The sequence below is a fragment of the Orcinus orca genome, chromosome 2, assembly GCF_937001465.1.
Source record: "Orcinus orca chromosome 2, mOrcOrc1.1, whole genome shotgun sequence".
NCBI classification, from domain to species: Eukaryota; Metazoa; Chordata; class Mammalia; order Artiodactyla; family Delphinidae; genus Orcinus; species Orcinus orca.
Window position 1 is genome coordinate 75727728 of NC_064560.1, and position 23238 is coordinate 75750965.

Sequence of the window (23238 nt, forward strand, 5' to 3'; positions counted from 1 at the left end):
TCTTTATCAGATTTTGTCTTAAGTTTATCCAAGTCTTGACATTTGAATATTGTTTTTGCTCCAAAAAAATTAATGTGCTAATAACAGTTTTTTGAAATAGAGACAACTACAGAGATTATAGATGAACATTTATCTTCAGTTATCATAACACTAGTACAGTTTTAATAGAAGGTTGGAGGTAATATCTATTTAAATTAAATTAAGAAAAAGAAAAGAAGTTTACTTTTTCTGAGAAAGCAAATTGATATTTTTCTTTGATTTCCTTATACCTTGGAATGAAGGTCTGCTATTAAAACTTTCAATAAACCTTTAAAGTAAACTATGCTATAAAGCAATATTAAGTTTGGTCTTTAATGAACCATTTTTGCTATTTTATAGGCATTCTAAAATGATAATGCATCCCCTAGTCACACTCTCCTAATACTGCCAACAAAGACATGGGGATGCATATCCATTGTCAGACAACATGGTACATGGAACATAAGCTGAGTTCTTGTACCGTCATTGACACTAATAAGCTCTGTGATCCTTAACCTCTCTTGATCTCAATTTTCTTCATTGTAAAATTAATGTACTTGAGGAGATTGTGTTTCTAATTTTTATTTGTTCAGTCTAGATAATATTTAGTGTGCATTTAATTTCATGAACTCCCCTAAGAACCTGTAGCCCATTAGTGGTGACCTCCGAACAACACATTCTTTAAGAATCTTACCAAAATTCTTTATTCTAGAGGTGGGGCAAAGAAGGGGAATGGGGAGGAAAGACATACAAACACTACTTACTTTTCAAAAAAATGTCTGATAATTATCAAGACAAAAGCATATGGAATGGTCATACATAAATGAGAGGGTTTCACAAAGACGAGTCCATCATGATCTTCAAGATCTGACCACTTTATTGTTGGAGGAAGCCAGAATCTTTCCAACCAAAACCATTCTTTAAACATCTGAAACATTCTAGAGAGATGGAAAAAGAATACATTAGACTTATAGAACAAATACTTAAAATTGAGACAACATTGACACCTTTAATCAAAATACCTAAACCCGAGAGTTTAGAACACAGGGTACTATTATTGAACAGAACGGAGTACTATTATTTACCGGGCTTCATGGAGCTTCATTGCATTAAACAGGAATTACTCTGCCAACACTCTCAGAAGAATTTCGGCTGTGGCATGGCAAACTGAAGTTTAATACACCACTGTTCACACTCTTGGCACAACATGTGTTAATATTATGGGTATGTGTCTTCCTCTTATATGTTTCTATCATATGAAAATTAATCTAACAATAATCTCTACAACTTCAACATGCCAAAGGCCAACCTCATGAAAGTTCCAAGTATGTATAAACCTTCGCTAGTATCCTAAGAACTTCTCCAGGAGATAAAGGGCAAGCATATTTAACTTTGTATTACAATAAAGAATTCAAATTAGTCCATGTCAACAAATATTTACAGAGATTCTATTATTTGTCAAGCCCTGTGCTAGGCACTGAGGATGCAAAGATTAAAAAGACAGCGTTCTTGCCTTAAGGACCTTATATTCTGTGGGCAAGGCAGGCCTGACAGACGACTCTGACACACTTTTTTCAGGTACAATGAAACAGGTTTGTAGTGGGTGCTGTGGGAACAAGGTGACCAGCACTGAGCCCAGCCAAGATGCGTCGGGAAAGCCCACTGGAGCAGATGATATTGAACAATGTTCAAGATGTCTTAAACGGTAAGTGGAAGTAAACCAGAGAAAGGCAGGAAAATGGGAAAGAGGGAATAGAAGTTTTAAGGAGAGAAAGTACACTGATCAAGTAACCAGAAACATAGAAGAACATTTAGATGCTCCAATCTCATCATTTAGGCTATGACAATTTTAATCTTGACATTTTGACCTTGAGGATGTTTTGATGTAATCCTTTAACAGTTAATCAGACAAAGAAGTCAAATGTCCACAGATTCACAGCAGGGTGGTCAAAATAACTCTGTCAAAACCTCTTGATTTGTAAATACCACGTGCCCATGGAACACCACCAGCAGTGTGGTTCCACCACAGCCTAAGAATCCAAGGTGTGGGATGCTGGGTCACACACAAGTGCCCAGAGTCTCGGTTTATTGTCCTGGCATAATTAATAATAGTGCCCCTTCCTTTCGTAAGTGTCCCAGTTTGGGTAATAAATCATACAGTAACTCTCATCAAAAGGCTGGTGAGGGCTTCCCTGGTGGCGCAGCGGTTGAGAATCTGCCTGCTAATGCAGGGGACACGGGTTTGAGCCCTGGTCTGGGAGGATCCCACATGCCGCAGAGCAACTAGGCCTGTGAGCCATAACCACTGAGCCTGCGCGTCTGGAGCCTGTGCTCCGCAACAAGAGAGGCCACGATAGTGAGAGGCCCACGCACCGTGATGAAGAGTGGCCCCCGTTTGCCACAACTAGAGAAAGCCCTCACACAGAAATGAAGACCCAACACAGCAAAAATAAATAAATTAATAAACTCCTACTCCCAACATCTTCTTAAAAAAAAAAAAATGGCTGGTGAGACAGTTCAGACTTGGTCACAGAGTGTCTGCAATCCAGGCTAAGGAGCTTGGGCTTTAACCAATGGAACCCAGGAAGAGTATTATACAGAGGAATAAAATAATCAGATATTTTAGAAAGGTTGCTTGGGCAGCCAGGTCCTCTGAGAGCCCACGTGGTATCTTTGTGTCGATTACAGGATGGTGTCCCCTCTGGGCAGACACAGCCCTTCTTGCCAGCAGAATGAGATCTGGGTTCAGCCTCCAGAACCCTCGGCCAGGCACACACATGGCTGCTCTCTGGCAGCAATATGGAGTACATTTCAGGACACAGGAAGACTGAAGAGCAATTAGGAGTTTGAAGCACTAAATATGGTCAGAAATTGGAAGCTGCAGAGAGCAGTGGTATCAGGCAGCTGAACCTGCTGATCACGCCATTTATGAGATTACACGTGAGATCTAAACTGGGTAGAGAATAAAGAGAGGCCAAGAAAGAAATGAGAAGGAGGGAAAAAAATACAAAACTCAAGGGACCAGAGGCCAAAGAACAAGTCTGTTGGAAGTGGGACCCAAGAGAGCGGAAAGACTCAATCAGAGATGAGGATCAGAGTGGAGTATCAGCATTACAGATTTCTGATTTCAGATGAAGAAGAATTCCAGAGTGTGGCCTCAATATGCTTCAGAAAAATCCATACCAAAACCAAATAACTAACCATGGTGAGATATTCCCTACTTTATTTCATTTCTCATCTGCTGCTCAGAGACACGTGCGTGCAAAGTAGCAGGAAACTGGTCACACCCACACCTGCAAGCCTTGTGTGGAGAAGGAGAGGGGCTGCCTTCTTTTTCATGTATTAATCATTTTACTGTAACTTCTACCCTGGAGGAGGGTAAGTAGCATTAATACAGTCGCAAAATTGTGCAAATATGGTGGAATAAAGATCATCAGGAAATATTTACTGAATACTTCCTATCAGTCTTTGGGTCTACAGAAAGGAAAGGGATGATCCTAGACTTCAGGGAGCTTACAACTGAGCCAGGACTGACCTGGATTTGGACTAGGGAGGAGACAGTGAGAACTGATGAAAGAGTTGTTAGGAAGGAAGAATTAACACACTTTGGCAAGGGAGCTGAGGATTCCAGCCTGGCTGCCTGGGCCATCTGACATAACTAACCAAAGAGGGAATTAAGAGAGGAAATCTGCATTGAAGTGCACAGCCGGATTGGGTCAGAACAAGAGCAGGCACAATTCTTTGAGTGAGACTACAGCTAAAATTCAAAATTCCTACAGATCTTAGAAATGAGCCCAGGTCACGGGAGTCTCTCCTGTAACGGACAAACCTTGTACCGTGCCTGTGTCCCTCACTGCATCAGAACGACCTACTCCTGCAAGGGGAGGTCTATTTCTTCCTAAAAGTTTGCCTTAGCATGTTCATTACTATATTAGCTCCAAATTTAATAGACTATGACTCAGGGAACAAATAGCAATGGCAGTGAGTTAGTTTTGATACTATTATAATAATCATTATACAAAATAGTTTGCTCACTCCTAAAATGTAACTCCAGGCAGTAAAGATTATTTTGTCCAGTGTGAAATATAACTAAATAAACAGCTTACAATGGTTATATAGGGCTTGCCACGCTAAATAATATGCAAGCAATGAAAAAAGATTTGTTGAAAGCCTAATAACTTTAATATCAAACAACCAAAAACATATATGGGGAGAGAGAAAGAACTCAGAAGTTAAGGGTGGCCCCCAGGTATATGTAGTTCAAATTGAGAAAAAAAATCTACACTATTTCCTCTTTCTTCATGTGCTGCCACCAAACATCAATTACTGCTGCTTCAAAAGAGTTAAGAATCTCTTCTTCACAGGACATACAAAAATTAACTCAAAATGAAGCACAGATCTAAATATAAGGGCTAAAATAATAACACTCTTAGAATATTATATAGGAGTAAATCTTCAACACCTGGGGTTAAGCAAAGCCTTCTTGCATATGACACCCAAAGCACAAACAACAAAATAAAAAATAGATAAATCGGACTTCATCAAAATTAACACATTTTGTGTTTCAATGGATACCATCAAGAAAGTTAAAAGACAATCCATATACAGAGTGTGGAGAAAAGGGAACCCTCTTGCACTGTTGTTGGGAATGTAAATTGATACAGCCACTATGGAGAACAGTATGGAGGTCCCTTAAAAAACTAAAAATAGAACTACCATACGACCCAGCAATCCCACTACTGGGCATATACCCTGAGAAAACCATAATTCAAAAAGAGTCATGTACCAAAATGTTCATTGCAGCTCTATTTACAATAGCCAGGACATGGAAGCAACCTAAGTGTCCATCGACAGATGAATGGATAAAGAAGATGTGGCACATATATACAATGGAATATTACTCAGCCATAAAAAGAAATAAATTGAGTTATTTGTAGTGAGATGGATGGACCTAGAGTCTGTCATACAGAGTGAAGTAAGTCAGAAAGAGAAAAACAAATATCGTATGCTAACACATATATATGGAAGCTAAGAAAAAAAAAAAAAGGTCATGAAGAACCTAGGGGCAAGAAGGGAATAAAGACACAGACCTACTAGAGAATGGACTTGAGGATATGGGGAGGGGGAAGGGTAAGCTGTGACAAAGTGAGAGAGTGGCATGGACATATATACACTACCAAACGTAAAATAGATAGCTAGTGGGAAGCAGCCGCATAGCACAGGGAGATCAGCTCGGTGCTTTGTGACCACCTAGAGGGGTGGGATAGGGAGCGTGGGAGGGAGGGAGACGCTAGAGGGAAGAGATATGGGAACATATGTATAACTCATTCACTTTGTTATAAAGCAGAAACTAACACACCATTGTAAAGCAATTATACTCCAATAAAGATGTTAAAAAAAAAACAGACAATCCATCGAATGGGAGGAAATATTTGAAAATTATATATCTGATAAGGGACTTGTACTTAGAATATATGAAGAACACTTAGAACTCAATAATAAAAGGACAAATAACCCAATTTAAAAATGGGCAAAGGATCTTGAATAGACATTTCATCAAAGAAGATATACAAATGGCCAATAGGCACATGGAAAAATGCTCAACATCATTAACCATGAGGGGAATGCAAATAAGAAACAAACCCAGAGATATCCTTCATTATACCCACTAAGATGGCTATAATCAAAAAGATAACAATGTTGGCAGGATGTGGAGAAATTGGAACCCTCATATATTGCTTGAGGGAAAGTAAAATGGTGCAGCTGTTGTGGAAAATAGTCCGCAGTTCCTTGAAATGTTAAACACGGAGTTATCATATGACCCAGCAATTCTACTCCTAGGTATATACTCAAGAGAATTGAAAGGATTCATGCTACGACATGGATGGCTCTTGAAAACATGCTAAGTAAAAGAAGCCAGGCAGAAAAGGCACATATTGTATAATTCCAGTCATGTGAAATGTTCAGAATAGGCAAATATAGGGAGACAAACAGTAGTTTAGTAGTTCCTTAGGGTGTACACGGGGGTGTGGGGGGAAGTGGGGAGTGGCTGCTAATGGGTACAGGGTTTCTTTTGGGGGTGATGAAAATGTTCATAAATTGAATGTGGTGCTGGTTGCACAACTCTGTGAATATACTAAAAAAAACATTAAATTGCACACTTTGGGTGAATTCTATGGTATGTGAGTTATATCTAAAATAAAAAAAGTTAAAGTCTCCTTCTGACTTATATATACTACCAAATGTAAAATAGATAGCTAGTGGGAAGCAGCCACATAGTACAGGGAGATCAACTCGGTGCTTTGTGACCACCTAGAGGGGTGGGATAGGGAGGGTAGGAGGGAGACGCAAGAGGGAGGGGATATGGGGATATATGTGTATGTATAGCTGATTCACTTTGTTATAAAGCAGAAACTAACACACCATTGCAAATCAATTATACTCCAATAAAGATGTTAAAAAATTTTTTTTAATAAAATAAATAAATAAAAGTCTCCTTCTCAGCTTCATCCTCCTTTAACTTTTATATCTTTTAATCCATGACTCAGCCTGAACTTCATGCTAAAGCTTCCTATCATCTCATTTAAGGGTCTTGAGTTTTACCTCCCAAATTCACCTGAGTCAAGGTTGTGTCCACGGGAAATTCCCAGGCAGTGCAGTGGTTAGTGCTCCGCACTTTCACCACCAAGGACGCGTGTTTGCTCCCTGGTCAAGGAACTAAGATCCCACAAGCTGTGTGGTGCAGCCAAAAAAAAAAAAAAAAGATTGTGTTCATGAACCCAGAAAAATAAATAGTGAAGGAAAGACTATATCCAGATTCAGACTTCAGCATGATTTTGAAGTTAATGGCTTTCTGGGAGAAAATAAAAATTTCATGCTTTAAAAAGTAAAAACAGACTAACTCCTCTGAAGGAGAAATGGCTCTCTCAGATGACAGACTTCGGTATAGAGTGTTCAGGTCAACAGTCTAGCTCTGGGCAGTGGGCTTTACTCATCCAGGCTAACCCTCCAGCCAGCCTCTCTACCATACTTGCTCTCAAGACGAGATCCAGGGCTAAGCAGAGAGAGAACTGGGACTGGCACTCTCCTCCTCTTTTCTGCCATTTCATTCTAGTAGCAAGAAGCAAGTCACATTCTCTTAGCCTCTCAGTAGCTGTCTTAAGGCCACAAGCCTGTTCCAGGACCTCTGGCATCCTTTACAGTCATCTTTCCCTGACTCTAGTGTACAGGACGTGCTGTTCTAGAGGTAGCCCAGCTTTCAGCCCTCCTAGTAGCAGAGGAAATCAGCAATGTGTGTAGAGTTGGTACCATGTCTTTCCCACTGTGAAAGCCAAGATGGACAATTTTCCATCTGCTAGCAGTTGACCTGGGATGGCCTGGGGTTGGCAAAATGGAGGCTTTACTCAGGACTTTGAATCTGGACCAGACCGGGACGAGCTGCATCAGCAGCAGATGGCATTCTGCCTAGGCTGCTGCTGCTGAGAACACAGTTGTCATCTCTCAGCTTCCTGGCTTTCCTGATCACCTTAGTCTCTTGGTTTCTACTGTGGTCCAGGCCTGGTCCATCAGACCTGGTGCTGTGAGTCACTTTCAGTGAAGCCTTTTGTTTAAGGTAGTAAGAAAGAGGTGGATTCCATTGCTTACAATCAAGAGCACTGACTGATACACCTAGCATTTTCCCCACTCTCCTTCAGGAGAAACAGACAGCTCCAATTCAGCTGTCTGAACCTTAAATTTAGCAGAAGTGCCTGTTCTTAGGATTTCCTTCTAAAGTTTAAATGGGGAAGCAGGAACTCCCTTGAGTAACTGAGGAGGGACTGGCAGCCTGTAGCATCTGTCAGTTTCTCCCTCTGGTTAGCCTTCGATCTCATCTTGCCCACAATGGGCACTTGTTGGTCCCCTTTTCTTTCTTTCTCTCCCATTTTTGCTCCTGTTCCGCCTACATTTCAAATGCGACAGTGGCACTCAGTCACTACTTAAGGGTTTTTTGGTTGTTCAGTGTAACAGAGGCTGCTGGCTTCCCTGACTCAGCCTTAAAAAGATGCCTGGTGAATGACAAACATTCCCACAGTGAGTGGAACAGTACCTGTATGCTGTGTTAACTAACTATTGTGATATTTAAACAATCCTCAGATGGAAAGAGAATTAGAAAATATTGAGATGGAGAGATACCTGTGTTTTTAAAACCCCACAAGTTACTGCTCTAAAAAAAAAAAAAAATCCTGAGCATTTGCAACAATAAATCTGTCATTCAGGAGCCCTGCCTGTGACTCAGTCACTTTTGAACACTCTGAGAAGCTCACTGACTCCCACATCAAACTCATAGCCCATATCTCATCTTGATTCATTTGGCTGAACTCTAGGCCTTTCTGGCAACTGAAAATTGCCAACCATATTGACAACTTTTCAGTCTCTGCTTAGTGTTCTCTCAGAAGCAAACGTATTCATTTACTCCTTGGCCATTCTCAGTCCCTTTTTTCTCATCAGCTACTCAAACTCCATTTTTTCCCATCCTTCGTACATTCTCTAAGTACTGAAATTCCTACTTAACATAAAAAAAATCTGAAGGAACTACAATTTTTATTTATATAAAAGAATCTGAAGCTATTTTTAAAAATAGGAAATATTTACAAGAAAAGTACCTGCAGTTATTTCTTTTTACTTTGGGGAAGTTCAGTAATGGAGGTGGCATCATAGCCCAGCTGTGTTTTCCCACTAATACTGTGGAAATTTTAAACCCTATTTTCAACTCCAGCTGCCAGTAGTTTGCAGGAAGACAATCTAATGAATGTAGGTTTTTATGACTCATTATTTTCTGACCTCATGGATACAGAACCCATCAGGGTGAAGGAAGCCTGTTGAGCCACTTTCTCAGACACACACCATTAAATCTGACCTTAGTACTTGAAGAAATAAAATTATCTGGGTTACAAGTTTATCACTATTTGAAGCAACATTTTTGTAAAGTACTGAAAAAATGTGGTACTCTAACTATTGCTGAGGTAAGAACTCCAAGTCAGGCTGAGTCTTTGGACAGCTTCTGGTAACTATCCATCTAATCCCTACTGTAAACATCACATCAGTTTAGAAGATAACTCTACAGAACATATCTCTTGGACGGAGGGGAGTGACAAGAACAGAACAGAAAATCTCTCTCAGATAGAGGACGGTGATGAGAAATGGGAAGTTAGGAAAACAAGTTAAATTGAAGTAAAGGCATATTCCTGAGCAATGCAGTGAGAGACACTCTTGAATCAGTATTCACAATTTCTGAGTATTATTATGGTTGGAGGATATGAGAGTTGGTGAGCGTTTTTGTGACTGGGTGACCAGCTGGATTACAGAGGGGCCAGGGTTCTCTGGTGAAGAGAAAGTCAGCTCCAGAAGAGCAAGGACTTTGCGTGGCTCATACACTACTGTATACCCAAAGTTTGCCACACAGTAGACACTATACAAGTGCTTGCTGAATGAACTGATGGAGGGTTTACTGAGGCTGGAATGGAGTTTTGAACAATAAAGGCATGACACTATGGCCAGAAATTATATCTAATTTATTGATAACTATGTACAACTTCATTTTCGTTAGCTGGAGAACAATTTTTAAAATTTGGTGTAGGAGGTCAGGTAAACATGTTTATCTAACTTTAGTCTACCTTAACTCTACTAACTCAACCAAAAGAACTGGTTTATGCCTTTAAGATAAAACACAAAAGAAAACATGAGCAGCTACTTGCTTCCTGTGAACAGTGTAAGGACTGAGCCAGCTGTAACTTCCAATTCTGAAAGCATTTTGAGTTGTGCCATTTCAAATGGATAAGACAATGCAAATGACAGAGCAACTTAACTCTGAAGGATATTTATTATGACTAAGTTAGTTTATAAAAATATAATAAATGCCTGGGCTTATAACTTTAGAAAACTGAAGAGAAGGAAAAAAAAAAACCCTATACTTTATGTAAAGAAGTAATTAACTTACAACAAGATAAAAACAATTTTAATTCCCTCATATTGAATTTTACAATTATACCAATTTAAAGCCTCAAGAAATTCAGAACAGATTTAGAAATGAAAAAGAAAATTTCAGAAGATGTGTAGCAGAAACATGGTATTGCCTCAAAGATGCCGTTGAGGGGTGTCGGGATGTCCTAAGTATCCATTGATTCTGCCTTTTAGTTACAGACACCACCCCCCCACCCCCAGTTTAACCTGGCATGTGGCTACCCTGCCACACGAGGCAACATTTCCCAACCTCCCTCTATCACGGCTAGGTGCGGCCATGCGTGACCATGTCTGGGTCAATGACACAGGAGTAGGAACTGATTTGGGTAATCTCCCTAAAGACCAAGCTGCATGTCCTGGCTTCTCTCTGTCTTCCTTCCTGACAGCTGGAAATGGGGATGACAGAACTGGAGCAATTTTTGAAGCCAATTAGCACATTAGCCCTGGTCCACCCATATCTGAACTGTTATGTACAAGAGAAATAAACTTCTATTTCATGTAAGTCATTAGATTTTGACCCTGTTTGCCTGCTCTGTGAAATAAGTCTGGTCCCTTTGGTCCCTTTACCTACTTCCTTTGCCAGCTGGCCCAGGACCTTTCCAAGTAGGGAGTAGTGGAGAGATACTGCAGGAGGAAGAAGTTTCGCTTTTGGCTCTGGTGCACTCCCAGTGAAGCCTCCAGCAGCCCCCATCAGCCAGCAGAATCCACCAGCACCTTCCTGGGGAGTTTTGTGGCCAGAGTGTCTCCAGCGAGACACCTCCCGATGAACAGCACCCTAGAGGGCAGATTTCCCGCAAGTTTCTGAGGGCTAGTTCCATAGCCAGCCAGTTCTGCTGGTTTTCCATAGCGACCCCTCTGTGCCCTCTTCATCAGGGTCTGCACATCAGCCCTGGAGGCCTCTTCCTTGTGTACTGTATCTCCGCCCCAGGGGTCGTGACTGCTTCCTATAGCTGTGATTCCTATACTCTTTAGAGTTCTTCCTACTGGCCAATCCTTCATTCTCTAATCCTGATTGACTTGATGGAAAAGTCCAACAAACTTTATGTGCTTACTCTAACACTAATTAACAAAAGCTTAAGTTATATGGAGCAAATCAAAAAGCCCTCTGAAATTGAAATTAGAAGAAAGGGCCTTCTCATTTTCCCCTTCTAATACTGTATATAGAGTTTGCTTATAGAGTAAAAGTTGACTTGAGATTTTAGGAAGATGTGCTTCTGCCTTTTTGCTTCCACTGATTCCAAAGCATAGGTTAATGTCCCCATGAGCCAGCTATCACTTTCTACTAGAACAATACTCTTTCACTGTTAGTACACATTATGGAAAAATTTCCAGCAAAACTAATAAACCCCTAAAATGCCAACAAGGCACTTGGCATCTGTACGGGGTCATGTTCTCCCTCAAGCGAAGGCTCTCCCCTGGTGCTGTTCTCTTCAGGCCATGTTTCTCTTGGCTCTATAATAAGACTTCACAATATGCCTTGATCTAGGTTCCTAACTTAAATATCCCCTTCCTAACTCAAATAATGAGCCAGTGAAGTTTTAATTCCTAGAAAAGCACAGGCAGGGTCACCATTTGCTGTTGTGTGCAGAAGAAACCCCACCTGGGGATGGCTCTGCCTGAGGCTTATTGCCCAAAACAAACTCCAGCTGTGTCTGGAGGCAGCGCTCACCTTCCTCCCCCTGTGTGCACTCTTCTGTGAGTGAGAAGCTTGTGGCATAGCCCTGGACCACTGGACCCCTGTCTGCTTTTCCAGGCTCACTTGTGCATCCCCTTCCCCTCACTTTGTGATCCCACAAGCAAGCCGGTCAGCTTTATGACCCTTAGAGCAGAAGGGAAAGTCCTTTCCTGCCTCAGGGCATATGCATAGACTATTCCTTCTGCCTAGAATGCTCTTTTCACCCATCTTCACCCTACTCTCTCCTCCTTATCCTTCAAGTCTCAATTTAAGTATCTCTAAGATCTTCACCAAGACTTTCCATGACCCCTGCACCCCCATCACTCTTATAGCTAAAAGAAATATTCCTGTTAGATGCTACCATCACTCCATTCTTTTTCTTCATAACATGTATCAAATTTGTAATTATATGTATGTTGATTTGATTAAAGTCTGGTTCCCTCTCCAGACTTCCAGATCCATGAGGTCAGGGGCTAAAATTGTTTTACTCACAATAGCACCCATAACTTGGCATACGGAAAGCGTACAAACAGTAAATGCTAAATAGATATTAAGGGAGCCAGTATAACACAGTCGTCAAGCACATGGACTCTGGAGCCAGACTGCCTGGGTTCTGACACTTAACTAGCTATGTGCCCTTGGACAACTAACTTAATGTCAGTTTCCCCATCTACAAAATGGAAATAATAATTGTACCACCCTGATGAGGTTGTTTAAATAACAAAGTGAGTAAATATTTGTAAATCACTGTATTACATGCCTGTTAAACGTAAATTGGAGTCAAGCTATCAAATACCAGGTTGCCCTTCTAAAGAGAGCAACTAAATGAACTTCCAGGTCATAAAATTCTATAATTTACACCTATTAAATTAGAAGACATTATTTAAAAATAATACTCAGTGCTAACTATGCTATAAATGTCTCATATATATCATTTACATATAAATGTACATTCCTATGTTACTGGTGGCAACGTAAATGATACTACCCTTTTGGAATCGGATAATAAATTTTAGGAGTCACCAAAATGTTCCTGCCTACCTAGAAATACATGTAAACTGGAAAGAAAACTTTTTAAACTATAGTTAATAAGTAACACTTCAGTACTAGTAAATAATGGATTTTTAAAATATGGAATGTTTAAGTACATTTTGAAATGTTAACTCTAATAATAATCAATTAATGCTAAAATTGTAAAATTTATAAACATGAAAAGTGTTATGACACGTTTAAAAAAGAAAATTCAAAATTATATCTATACTATGATCATATGACAGTATATGATCTCGTATAATATACTATTTTAATCATACACATATATGTGTGTGAGCGTGTGTGTAAAGACAAAAACTAGAAAGAAACATGAAAAAATAATTGATATGCTAGAACAGTAAAACTCTGAATATTTAAGATTTTAAATTATTGTTTTCCCAGTATGCACCCAGCTTCCCATACTAAAAGGTGTTATTAAGGTGATTTATTTCACATTAATATATTTTAAGAGGCTAACTTTTTAAGTTAATGTTTCATATACAAAAAGTAATAGATGATTTGAAGTAAGGCAAGTTTGCTACCTACGTAAAACTTATCACAGCCTTTTTACACACACAAACAGGTAACTGAAAATTTAAAATGTGCTTCCTTGGTCAACAGGAAGACAGGCTCTTGTGACCTATCTATAAACTGACTTTAGATTCTGGAGATAATAAAGATAATGCAGAAAAAGCCATTTAAGGAGGGAGTATTCACCAAAAAGTAATTCTCCTGGATGCCTCTTCACCTTTATCGGATCTCTGGTTCATCTCTGTCCTGGTCATTAATTGACAAAGATTGCCAAAGGCCAGCTCAGGAACAAGAGAGGTAAGTGACTGAGGAAGTTTATTTAGACTGGTAACATGGATAGGAGGTTGCAGAAAAACAGGTAAGACTGAAATCAGAAGGGTGTAAAGCAAAGTTACACAATGGATATGTTTTAGAAGAATGCAAATCCTGGGGTTCAAAGAAAAGGGGTTCAAGATGATTGAGAAGAAATCTATGAAAAAGTTACATAGATTTGATAATTCTGCCTTCAAAGGTGGAATTCCCTTCCCCTCTTCCCCCTGTTCCCGCCCCCCTTTTTAGTTAACTTTAGAAGTCTAAAATATAAATTAACAGCTGGGTAACCACGCAATGGTGTTGCAATGTAAAGAAATTTTAACCCAATTACCATCATGTCAGCATTTCCTTTCCAGTTGCTGTTAAATATGTTGCTCCTCTCCGCCGCGTCCTTCCTTGCAAGCTCTCCTCCCTTGCCTGGTGAGTCACACATCTTGCTTCATAAATTATACTGTTATTAGTCTCAGGCACAAGGGACTGATGCAGGCAAAAGCAAGGGAGTTGAGAACCTCGCTGCTGCTAGTGACTCACAGAGGAACCCGAGGTCAGGCCCTGATTCTGTCTCAGGTTTTCCCACTGGAGAAACTGGAGGATTGCCTGGGTGCAAAGCCCTCCTGTGCACTGTGGCAGGTTCTGCAGAAGCTCCCCACTCACTTAGCCTCAGGTCAGGAAGACCACCATACAAATCGCAAGCCTGCAATTTAAGAATTTTTTAAAAAGAATGCAGTGCTACATACACTGCCTCAAGTAGCTCACTGTCTTTCAAACACCTGAAAAAGAAAGAACCTTGGCCCTGGAGTCAGACAGCCCGTTCAAGGGCCAGACCTGTCAATAGCTAGGTCTTGGACAACTCAATCTCTGAATCTTCGTCTGAATTAAATGGTGCTAATTCTACCTACTGCAAAGACCTGCTGTGGATTAGAGTGATTAGGTATGTATGTACTTTACCTGAATACAGTAAAGTACAGAATCAGTGTTATGTAATGATACTATCTTATTATCCTGACTTTATTGGGTAGGGGCAAGAATCCCATGTCAGGCTGGTTTAAATAATAAGATTAAATGCTAAGTTTAAAAAGATTCTCCAAGGGAGAGGAATGGGACATCTGCTCCTTCACAGCTGCCTTCCCGCCACTATTTCCACATCTTTCACTACTGGGAAAAGATAACTGGTTTCATATTCTTCTTTCAGTAAAGGACGCCCACATAATGGGCAAAAACTCTGCTAAACAGAAAGTCCAGAGACAAGTCCTGGAGAGGCTGTGCTGCATAGAGTCACCTAGTTCCAACCTTCCCAATGATCAGACTCACCTGGGGGGATGCCCAGACCTTCCCCCCACAACACACTGGGATAGAATTTCAGGACAGGACGCGTAGGAACCCAAGGCCTATTGGCTTGTCAAGAATAGATGTTTGGGAATCTGAATGCCCATCCTACCCCTTTCCAGCTATATGACCTCATCTGTAAAACAGATATAATGATTTTTATGTTTGTAAACTCTAGGTCAGGATGAAATGAGGTCATGTGTCTAAATCACTTTGTAACGCTCGGTGTATAGTAAGTGCCCAGTAAGCTGCAAGTGTTGGTACTGTGGTCACTATTTACATTTCCTCATCAATGGCACTATGGATTTCCAAGTGGCATAACAGCCAGCCGTCATTCACTAATTTCCTATAATACCCTGATCAGTATTGAGGTTACCCGACCAAGTGTTGGTGGCAGAGCAGCTTTTCTGAGGGATAATCCATTTCCTTGACAGGGTAATTCATTTCCTCAGTGTCAGCAGGATTTCTTACAACACGGTAGTCTTCAGGGGCAGTGTCACCAAAGGAATCTCTTATGAAAGAGAGTGAAATCTATAGAAGGGTACAGAGCCACACCTTGATCAAGAAGGAATCTGGAACATCTGTCTCACTCACCGATAAAGAGGAAGCAAGTTACTTTTAGGGAAGGACTTGGTGTTATTAGAGAACTGATGAAGAAAGCCTCCAATTTTAATATTTAAAATATATGCTTATGAAGTGTTTCCTGCTGCCACTGCAGAAGGAAACATCCCTTAGAAAAGAACAAGATGACAAAGATTCCCATAATCTTCAGATGAGGGTGAGGTGCAGTGGGTGTGAGAACCTAGAGCAGAGGGCAGGGAAGCAGTGAAGGAGTACAGAAAAATAATCTCAATTACACGTTCCCAACAGTTTCCTTCTTTAACTCAGAAATCATTAATAAATAAATAAATAAATAAAAGGGGAGATTTCCCCCTGGCAAGAAGTGCTGGCATGAGATTAGGAAATTGGGCACCTGCTGGGATAGTCACTGTTTCCTCCTCTGAGCAAACAGGGATGGGTCATCTCCCTTTCTCAGCCCAGCCTCTCCCTCTGTCCATGGCCACTAGCTCTTGCTATTTACTCACCAAGAGTAAGTAACTCACAAGATCTCAAAACTGAAAAGAACTAGTCATTCCTATCTAGCTCTATCTAATGCAAGAAGCCCCTTAAAGAAAAAAAAAAATGCATAACACCCAGATTTTAAGTAGATAGGGGGAAAGACAGAGACACCGAGACAGACAGAGACATAGAGAGACATATAGGGTATCTGCAAAGTCTGCAACATAGAGAAAATATTTCATTTATTAATTATACTTTTGGGGGAGATTAATGATTAAATCCATGGCTTTAAATTTAGGCATCTTTTGGGATTTCCCCGGTGGTCCAGTGGTTAAGACTCCGTGAGCCCAATGCAGGGGGCCCAGGTTCAATCCCTAGTCAGGGAACTAGATCCTGAATGCTGCAACGAAGATCCCACGTGACGCAACTAAGACCCAGCACAGCCAAATAAATAAATATATTTTATTTATTTTATTTTATAAAAAATTAGGGATCTTTTGACTGCAAAAGTATCTGGAAGAAAAAACATTCTGGGTATATTATACGAAAATGTAACATATTTTAAAATAAAAATTTCCCTAGGTTTCCAGACTTTTCAAATATACATTCTTTTCAAAAGGGCATCCTTAAATTTCTGTCCAATATATATTTATATGATTTTCATTTGTCTCTGATTTCTGCCATTAGCTGTTGTGAATCAGAGAAAACACCATGCTGACACGTACCAAGCAAGGTACCAGGTCAGTGTCATGTCAGGCACAGAGCCAACTCCCGTTTCCCTGGTCGGGGGAAGTCCAACATGTGCCATGTGATCTGCTGGCTACTCCTCTATTGATCTTGATCTGGGGTCTATGGGTTTCTAAGCCTTCTTTTTAAAATCTTCTTCTCTAAACTAAGACTTATTGGGTATTTCCTCAGATTTTTTTCTGCCAAAACATACAGTTGCCATTAGTGCTACCATGAATGACTAGTCTGATTCTGTAAAGCAGGACCACATGTGAACCTAGATGAAAGTGGTGGAACTGGGGTTGGGTTGACCCGCAGGGCAGGTTGCTGGCTCCACATGCTGTAAGAGAGGATTCAAGTTCCCCTGTGTCATTCATGTCAGTGAAATTTAATTATAAATGTCTTAAGGTTAACCAAAAAGAAAAAGATGCTCTGAATGTGAACAAGAGAATCATGATATTCAATTTCTACTGCATGGAACAGTACAGATCCAGAAGTTATATTATTTTACCTGTCACATCCATACTAACATTTAGGTCTCTATATATTTTGAGGTTAGAAACAAGGTTAATTTTTTTCCATATGGATATTCAAATGGTCATTCTTTCCTTATATTATCAATACTGTCATAAATCAAGGGTCCAATATGTATTGGAGTAAACGTGTCCAATATGTAAAGTGGAGGTTTATTTCTGGAATTTCTAGTCCATTTTATTGGTCTGTTGTGCCTTTGGCTTTAGTATTTTTTTTAAAGTTTCCTAGTTGATTCTTACTTTCAGCCAGTATGGAGAACCACTACCAGCTACAAAATTAATTAGTAGATCATGACCAGAAATTTTATAGAGTGGAATGGAATAGAAGAGAAAACATCAATACATATCAAGTATTGTTTTGTGAAACTTTTATTCCAGTTAATGTGTGTGTGTGTTCTGAGTTGAGATCTAAAAGTATTTACCATCAGTGATCATTAAAAGAGGTTTGACAACCACTGCAATAGTGTAATCTGTGAAACAATTACTTAGGAAAATCCAACTTGAATATTATTTTACAGTCATCATCTAGTAATGCTCTGACGTTTTCTCTTCCACAATTGGTTGTAGACCAGCATTCCACAGAAAGTGTATTTCCATTGGAAACAAGTCAGGGAAAGTCAGTTACAGCTAATGGAACAGGAGGAGCTCATTATAAGCCCTGTAACGCTGACCCAAGGTCAGAAGTGACAGTGAGCCTGTGGGAACATCACAAATGAAAATTGCGCATCTGCGCAGTTTGAGATTTGCTCAGCATCAGCATATTTTACATTTTTAATCAGATGGCAAGCAAGAAAACAAAATTTGAAGGGAAGAAATTGAAGCCAATTTAGTTATTAAATGATGTCAAGTCATCTTCATTATTGAAGAAAATGCTCTCAGAATTTTTGCTTGAATCTTGAAATAATTATTCTTCAGCCTGTGTCAGGATCAATCTAACCAACAAGTATTTATTGACTACCTGCTAAAGTATGTCTGGCAAATGAATCAAAATAAAACAAATAGGGCTTCCCTGGTGGCGCAGTGGTTGAGAATCCGCCTGCCGATGCAGGGGACACGGGTTCGTGCCCTGGTCCGGGAAGATCCCACATGCCACGGAGCGGCTATGCCCGTAAGCCATGGCTGCTGAGCCTGCGCGTCCGGAGCCTGTGCTCCGCAACGGGAGAGGCCACAACAGTGAGAGGCCCACGTACCGCAAAAAAATAAAATTAAAAAATAAATAAATAAAAGAAATAAGACTTGTTCTTGAACACAAGTACTCTATAAAGAACAAATGGATTGTGGCATATGCTTTTTCCTCCCTAATCACTTCATTTAAGAACATGGAAATATAAATAAAAATTATTTCAAGTCCCTTAATGTAATATTTTATCTCTTCATATAACCTAAATATATGCATTAGCTGTGAATTTTACAGTTTTCCCATTAACGAGAATTATGTTTGGTGATTATTTCACAATATATACAAATATTTAATTATTATGTAACAACACCTGAAGCCAGTATGTCAATTATATCTGAGTTTTAAAAAAAGCTAGAAAACTGCTTCCATTTCTCCCTTCTCCAGGCCCAGTGACCACACGTCACATGTTTCAGAAGGCAGAGCTACAGGATGGAAGAAGGCAGCACAATCTATGACAGGAGAACTAAACCGTTGCTGCACACATGCAAAAAGTATGTATCTTTTGATTTTGTTTTTATATTGTGCACATGCACACGAACGTGTGTGTGTGTCTGTGTAGTGTGTGTATGTGTATGTCTGTGTGTATCTGTGTCTATGTCGTGTGTGTGTGTATGTGCATCTGTGTGTCTGTGTGGTGTGTGTTTGTGTGTACCAATACTGAGCAGAGAAATTTGGAAATTTTGGTTAAATGTATTAGTTTCCTGGTATTTCCTGAAGATAAAATTCAGGGGAAAAAAAAAGGAAAGTTTTCATTGAATTGGAACTTCTGTAAACCGAATGCCAGCTATGAGTAAGGCCTCTGGTCTGTTCAGTTCACACTCCTTAGAACGCTGTACAGATACCCTCCACAGACTTTCCAGCAACCAGGTTGGCAAAAAAAAAAAAAAGAGGAAATGGTTTTTTAAATGAACCAAAACCCTTTAACTTTATATTTGAGCAGCATGTAAACATTCCCTGCCTGAGAAATTTTAAATCCTCCTACTTGGGAAAGGGGAAATGTGTCTCAAGGTCAAACTCCCTCTCACACAGCCCTCTTCTACTTGTTAATGGGCTTCCTCAGACTTTAAGGTCTGATAATAATGAAATTTGGAAATAATTTAACTGTTTCAAAAATACAGTGATTGCTGAAGTCCATTTACAATGGAATGTCTGTCCCCTATCCACAGAAATTCCTGGGGAAAGTTTAGGCTGTTACAGTGTTGTATAAGGTCAAAGGTTCTTTTTTAAAAAAATATTTATTTATTTTGGCTGTGCTGAGTCTTAGTTGCAGCATGCGGGCTCTTCGTTGAGACTTGCAGACTTCTTGGTTGTGGCATGCATGCGGGATCTAGTTCTCCAATCAGGGATTGAACCCAGGCCCCCTGCCTTGGGAGTGTGGAATCTCACCCTCTGGACCACCAGGGAAGTCCCAAGGTCAAAGGTTCTTAATCTCTCCATCCACGTGCTGTTTGATGTTTTTATACCTAAGCCCTAATTTATTCTAATTAGGCTTTTAACTTAGTTTATATTTTCATCATTTAAAATCCTTGCTATAAGACACAATCTTAAGGCAATATATAGTATGGCCCATAAAATGATGAGACTGATTGTTGCACTGGGCTTAGGAAAGTAAGTCCTGCCACTTAAGAAAGTCTTCTTTCAGAGTGCCAATTGTCTGGTCTGTCTGGGATGACACAAAGGTTTCTTCAATCATTCTGGGTCTTCCAGCTAAATAAAAACAAACTCACGATGTGTAAGACCAATAAGGTCAGTGGTATTGTGTGCGCAGGTGTCTCCAGGAAAAGGAAGAATACAATTGCATTTGATTCCAGAGGGAGCTTCCCTGTGTTCCTCTCCTATCTCTCTGCTATGATCTGCAGTTCATTGGGATTCAAAGTTAGGGACAGATGCCGAAATGCCATTCCTGATGCCAACTGGCTTACTTAACTCCAGGCTTTTAGCCAGTAAATAAATCAATCACTCTTGTCCTGAATCTGTCTTTATAAAGGTATATTATCTCCAGTTCAAGCTTTGTATTGCATCCCTAAATTCACACTATGAAGGCCTTGGAAAGCCCAAGGCTCCTGAGTAGATGGCCTGGGGCCCAAAGCAAATGAATGGTTGCCACACTATACTCTGTTCCATGAGTTCTTGGAGCCAGACCCTCCTCCCACATGCATCCTGCCAACAAGGTTTCTGCTATGGCTTTGGGAGCCCAGGAAAACTCAGATGAACTCTGTGTGTGTGTGTGTGTGTGTGTGTGTATGTATGTGTGAATGTGTGCATAAGAACACATCTTTCCTGACCTCTAACTCTGAAATGATTAGCACAACAAACTGACTTTTGTAAAACAAGTATCTGATGTTCTTGCTTTTTGCCTGATTTTACTATGCTTTAGGGGAATCTTGGCACAGGACTTTCACTACCCTGTTTCAGAGGCTATGTCAAAGCTGGATGGTAACCACTATAAAGGATCTCAATAATTATAACGTGATATTCAAAGAAAGTCAATCACACGATGTTATAATAAACAAGCACCAGGCAGCTCCATGAAGGCAGGTTCTTGCCTCCATTGTTCACTGCTGATACCCCCATGCCCAGAACAGGATCTAGCATGACAAAGCATCAACAAATAATTGGAGAAATGACTACTATTTATCGAAAGCCTACCATTTTTCAGTCATGCAGATGACACACTGCATAACTTGTCTCTCTATTCCTTATAACAAACAATGCCATGTGATGGACGTTATAATAAATAGCTTATAAATAAGGAAAGTGAGGTTTGAAGAATTTCACTGACTTGCCTAGGTCACATAATTAGTAACCAGGAAGGAGCTATTCAAATCTAGGTCTGTCTGCCTTTCTAGCCCATGTTCAGTCCACTTCATCATGCCTTCACCCCAAGAGTAGAAGCAAATTATAGATTGGCTCTTGATCTTGCTATGACACCAAATTAACATATTTGCATATTATTTTGGATTCAGAAACACCTCCAGGTGACAAGGACTCTGTAAAGGGCTGATGGAATACAATAGGAGAATAGAAGGCTCCAATCATATATATATATGATTGTATATATATATCTGTGTGTAGGAAGGCAACAGAGTTCTGGCTTTCTCACTTCCCTATTATACTGCTAAAATCTCACTGAGCCTAAATATCCTTATCTGAAAACTGCATAAGATGAGTCTTGCCTCACTGAATTAAATGGGAAATGCATATACATACAGCAAGAACCCAATAAGTGCAGACTATTGCTAACCCAGAATTATCTTCAGACTTATATAAATTTGATTGCTTTTAGAAAAGACAGAATATTTTTAATGGGAAGACTATACAATTACTGTCAGCATGAACATATGCCTATTTTCCCCTTCAAGAATTTGTCCCTTTGTCCAGCAATCCTATTGATGAAATTTTAAGTGGAAACCCCCTTTTTAAAAAAGGCTTGTAGGGGAGAGGAATGAAAGGTGTTTAAAGTCTGAATCCTCACTCATGGTAGAGAAGGACCTTGGACATTATAGATTAATGAATAAATTAATATTCATCATCTGGTGAGTCCCAAAGGTTTCTTTCCTTTGCTCTGTGTAAGGCTTTTCAGGAAATAAAATTGCTTAAAAGAACATCTTCACTAAACATGGGTTAGAAAAAATAAAGTTTTGTTTTTGTTTCGTTTTTCTTCACAAAGCTGGCAGTTTTAGAATTAATCACCTAATGTCTTCTGGACATGACATTTAGACTATCTCCCTTAAGACAGAACCAGCTTAGAAAACCTTCTTACTGTGAGATGAGCAAATTCTGCCTTGTTCCAAATTTAAGACATTCTGAAATGGCTTTTGCTATGCTGCCTGGAGATCCTCGGTCACCCTTTGCATTTCAGCTTGAGTCAAGGCTTTCCAAATAAACCAAGCTATGCCGATTGAGCGTTCAGCCTCATGTGATTTCACTCTCTGAACAATTCTTCCTGTCCCTTCAGTGAATCAGTTTAAACTCGCCAAAGAGCAAGTAATACAAGTTAGAAGTTTGAATTCAACATTTACTCTCCACTACTAAAGACTTCTGTAGTAAAACTCATCAAGCAAATGGCTTCAAAGCTCTCTTTTCTGTATCTCTCCCACAATCAGGCCAAAAACAAACATTTTCATCATTTCTCTCTCTCTCTCTCTCTCTCTCTCTGTCTCTCTGTCTCTCTCTCTCTCTCTCTCTCTCTCTCTCTCACACACACACACACACACACACAGAGCCAAGGCCAACTTGGTTTTGAAGTTTCTCAAATAGTAACAACATCCACAAGATGATGCCTACCTTTCTGAAACTTCAGTCCACAAAGATGCCCCTTGGTTGTGAAGAGACAGAGCCAGACTCTCAGTGCTCCAGCCAGCTTTGTTCTCATCAGAGAGCAACACACCTCAGCTCTGTGTAAGCTCTGAAATTCTTTCAGAGACCCACCCTCTAAAGTTGCAGGTCAAGATTTCTGACTGAGGGCAGTCAGTGACGTGAGGCACAGCTACTGGATGGCACCTTCAGATTCTTTCCTGATGCAATGTTGTTTCCTGTTTGACCACATGGAGAGGAGAAAACTGGAATTCAGTGGGACACCGAGTCACAAATGCATCAACTGCTTCATCATCATTGCATTTCAGTGCACACAGTCATTAGTCAACTACTGAACAGGATAGTCTTGCTGTTTGTATTAAAAGGAAGGGGTTTATGTGGCAGAAAGAGACCTGCAACACTGCTGACAGCCCTGCACTATCCTCTGAGCTAGTCTGACAGCCGTAGTACTCTCCAGAAGCCTGGAACACAGGCAGGGCTTTTTGCTAACTAAATCACTACCACCAGCACTACACCACAAAACTCATTAC

General features: G+C 40.0%; 1 protein-coding gene across 1 annotated transcript in view; it reads right to left on the reverse strand.

The window, feature by feature from the left end:
- The window catches only part of CERS3 (ceramide synthase 3), a 123527-nt gene extending 100692 nt beyond the window's left edge, over window positions 1-22835 (reverse strand). The window contains exons 1-2 of the mRNA XM_004271678.3: window positions 22679-22835; window positions 783-956 (exon numbers count right to left, since the gene is read on the reverse strand). Coding sequence (XP_004271726.1) covers window positions 783-955 — 173 coding nt within the window. The 5' untranslated portion in view covers window position 956; window positions 22679-22835. The remainder of the gene's footprint in view (window positions 1-782; window positions 957-22678) is intronic.
- Window positions 22836-23238: the final 403 nt, after the last annotated feature.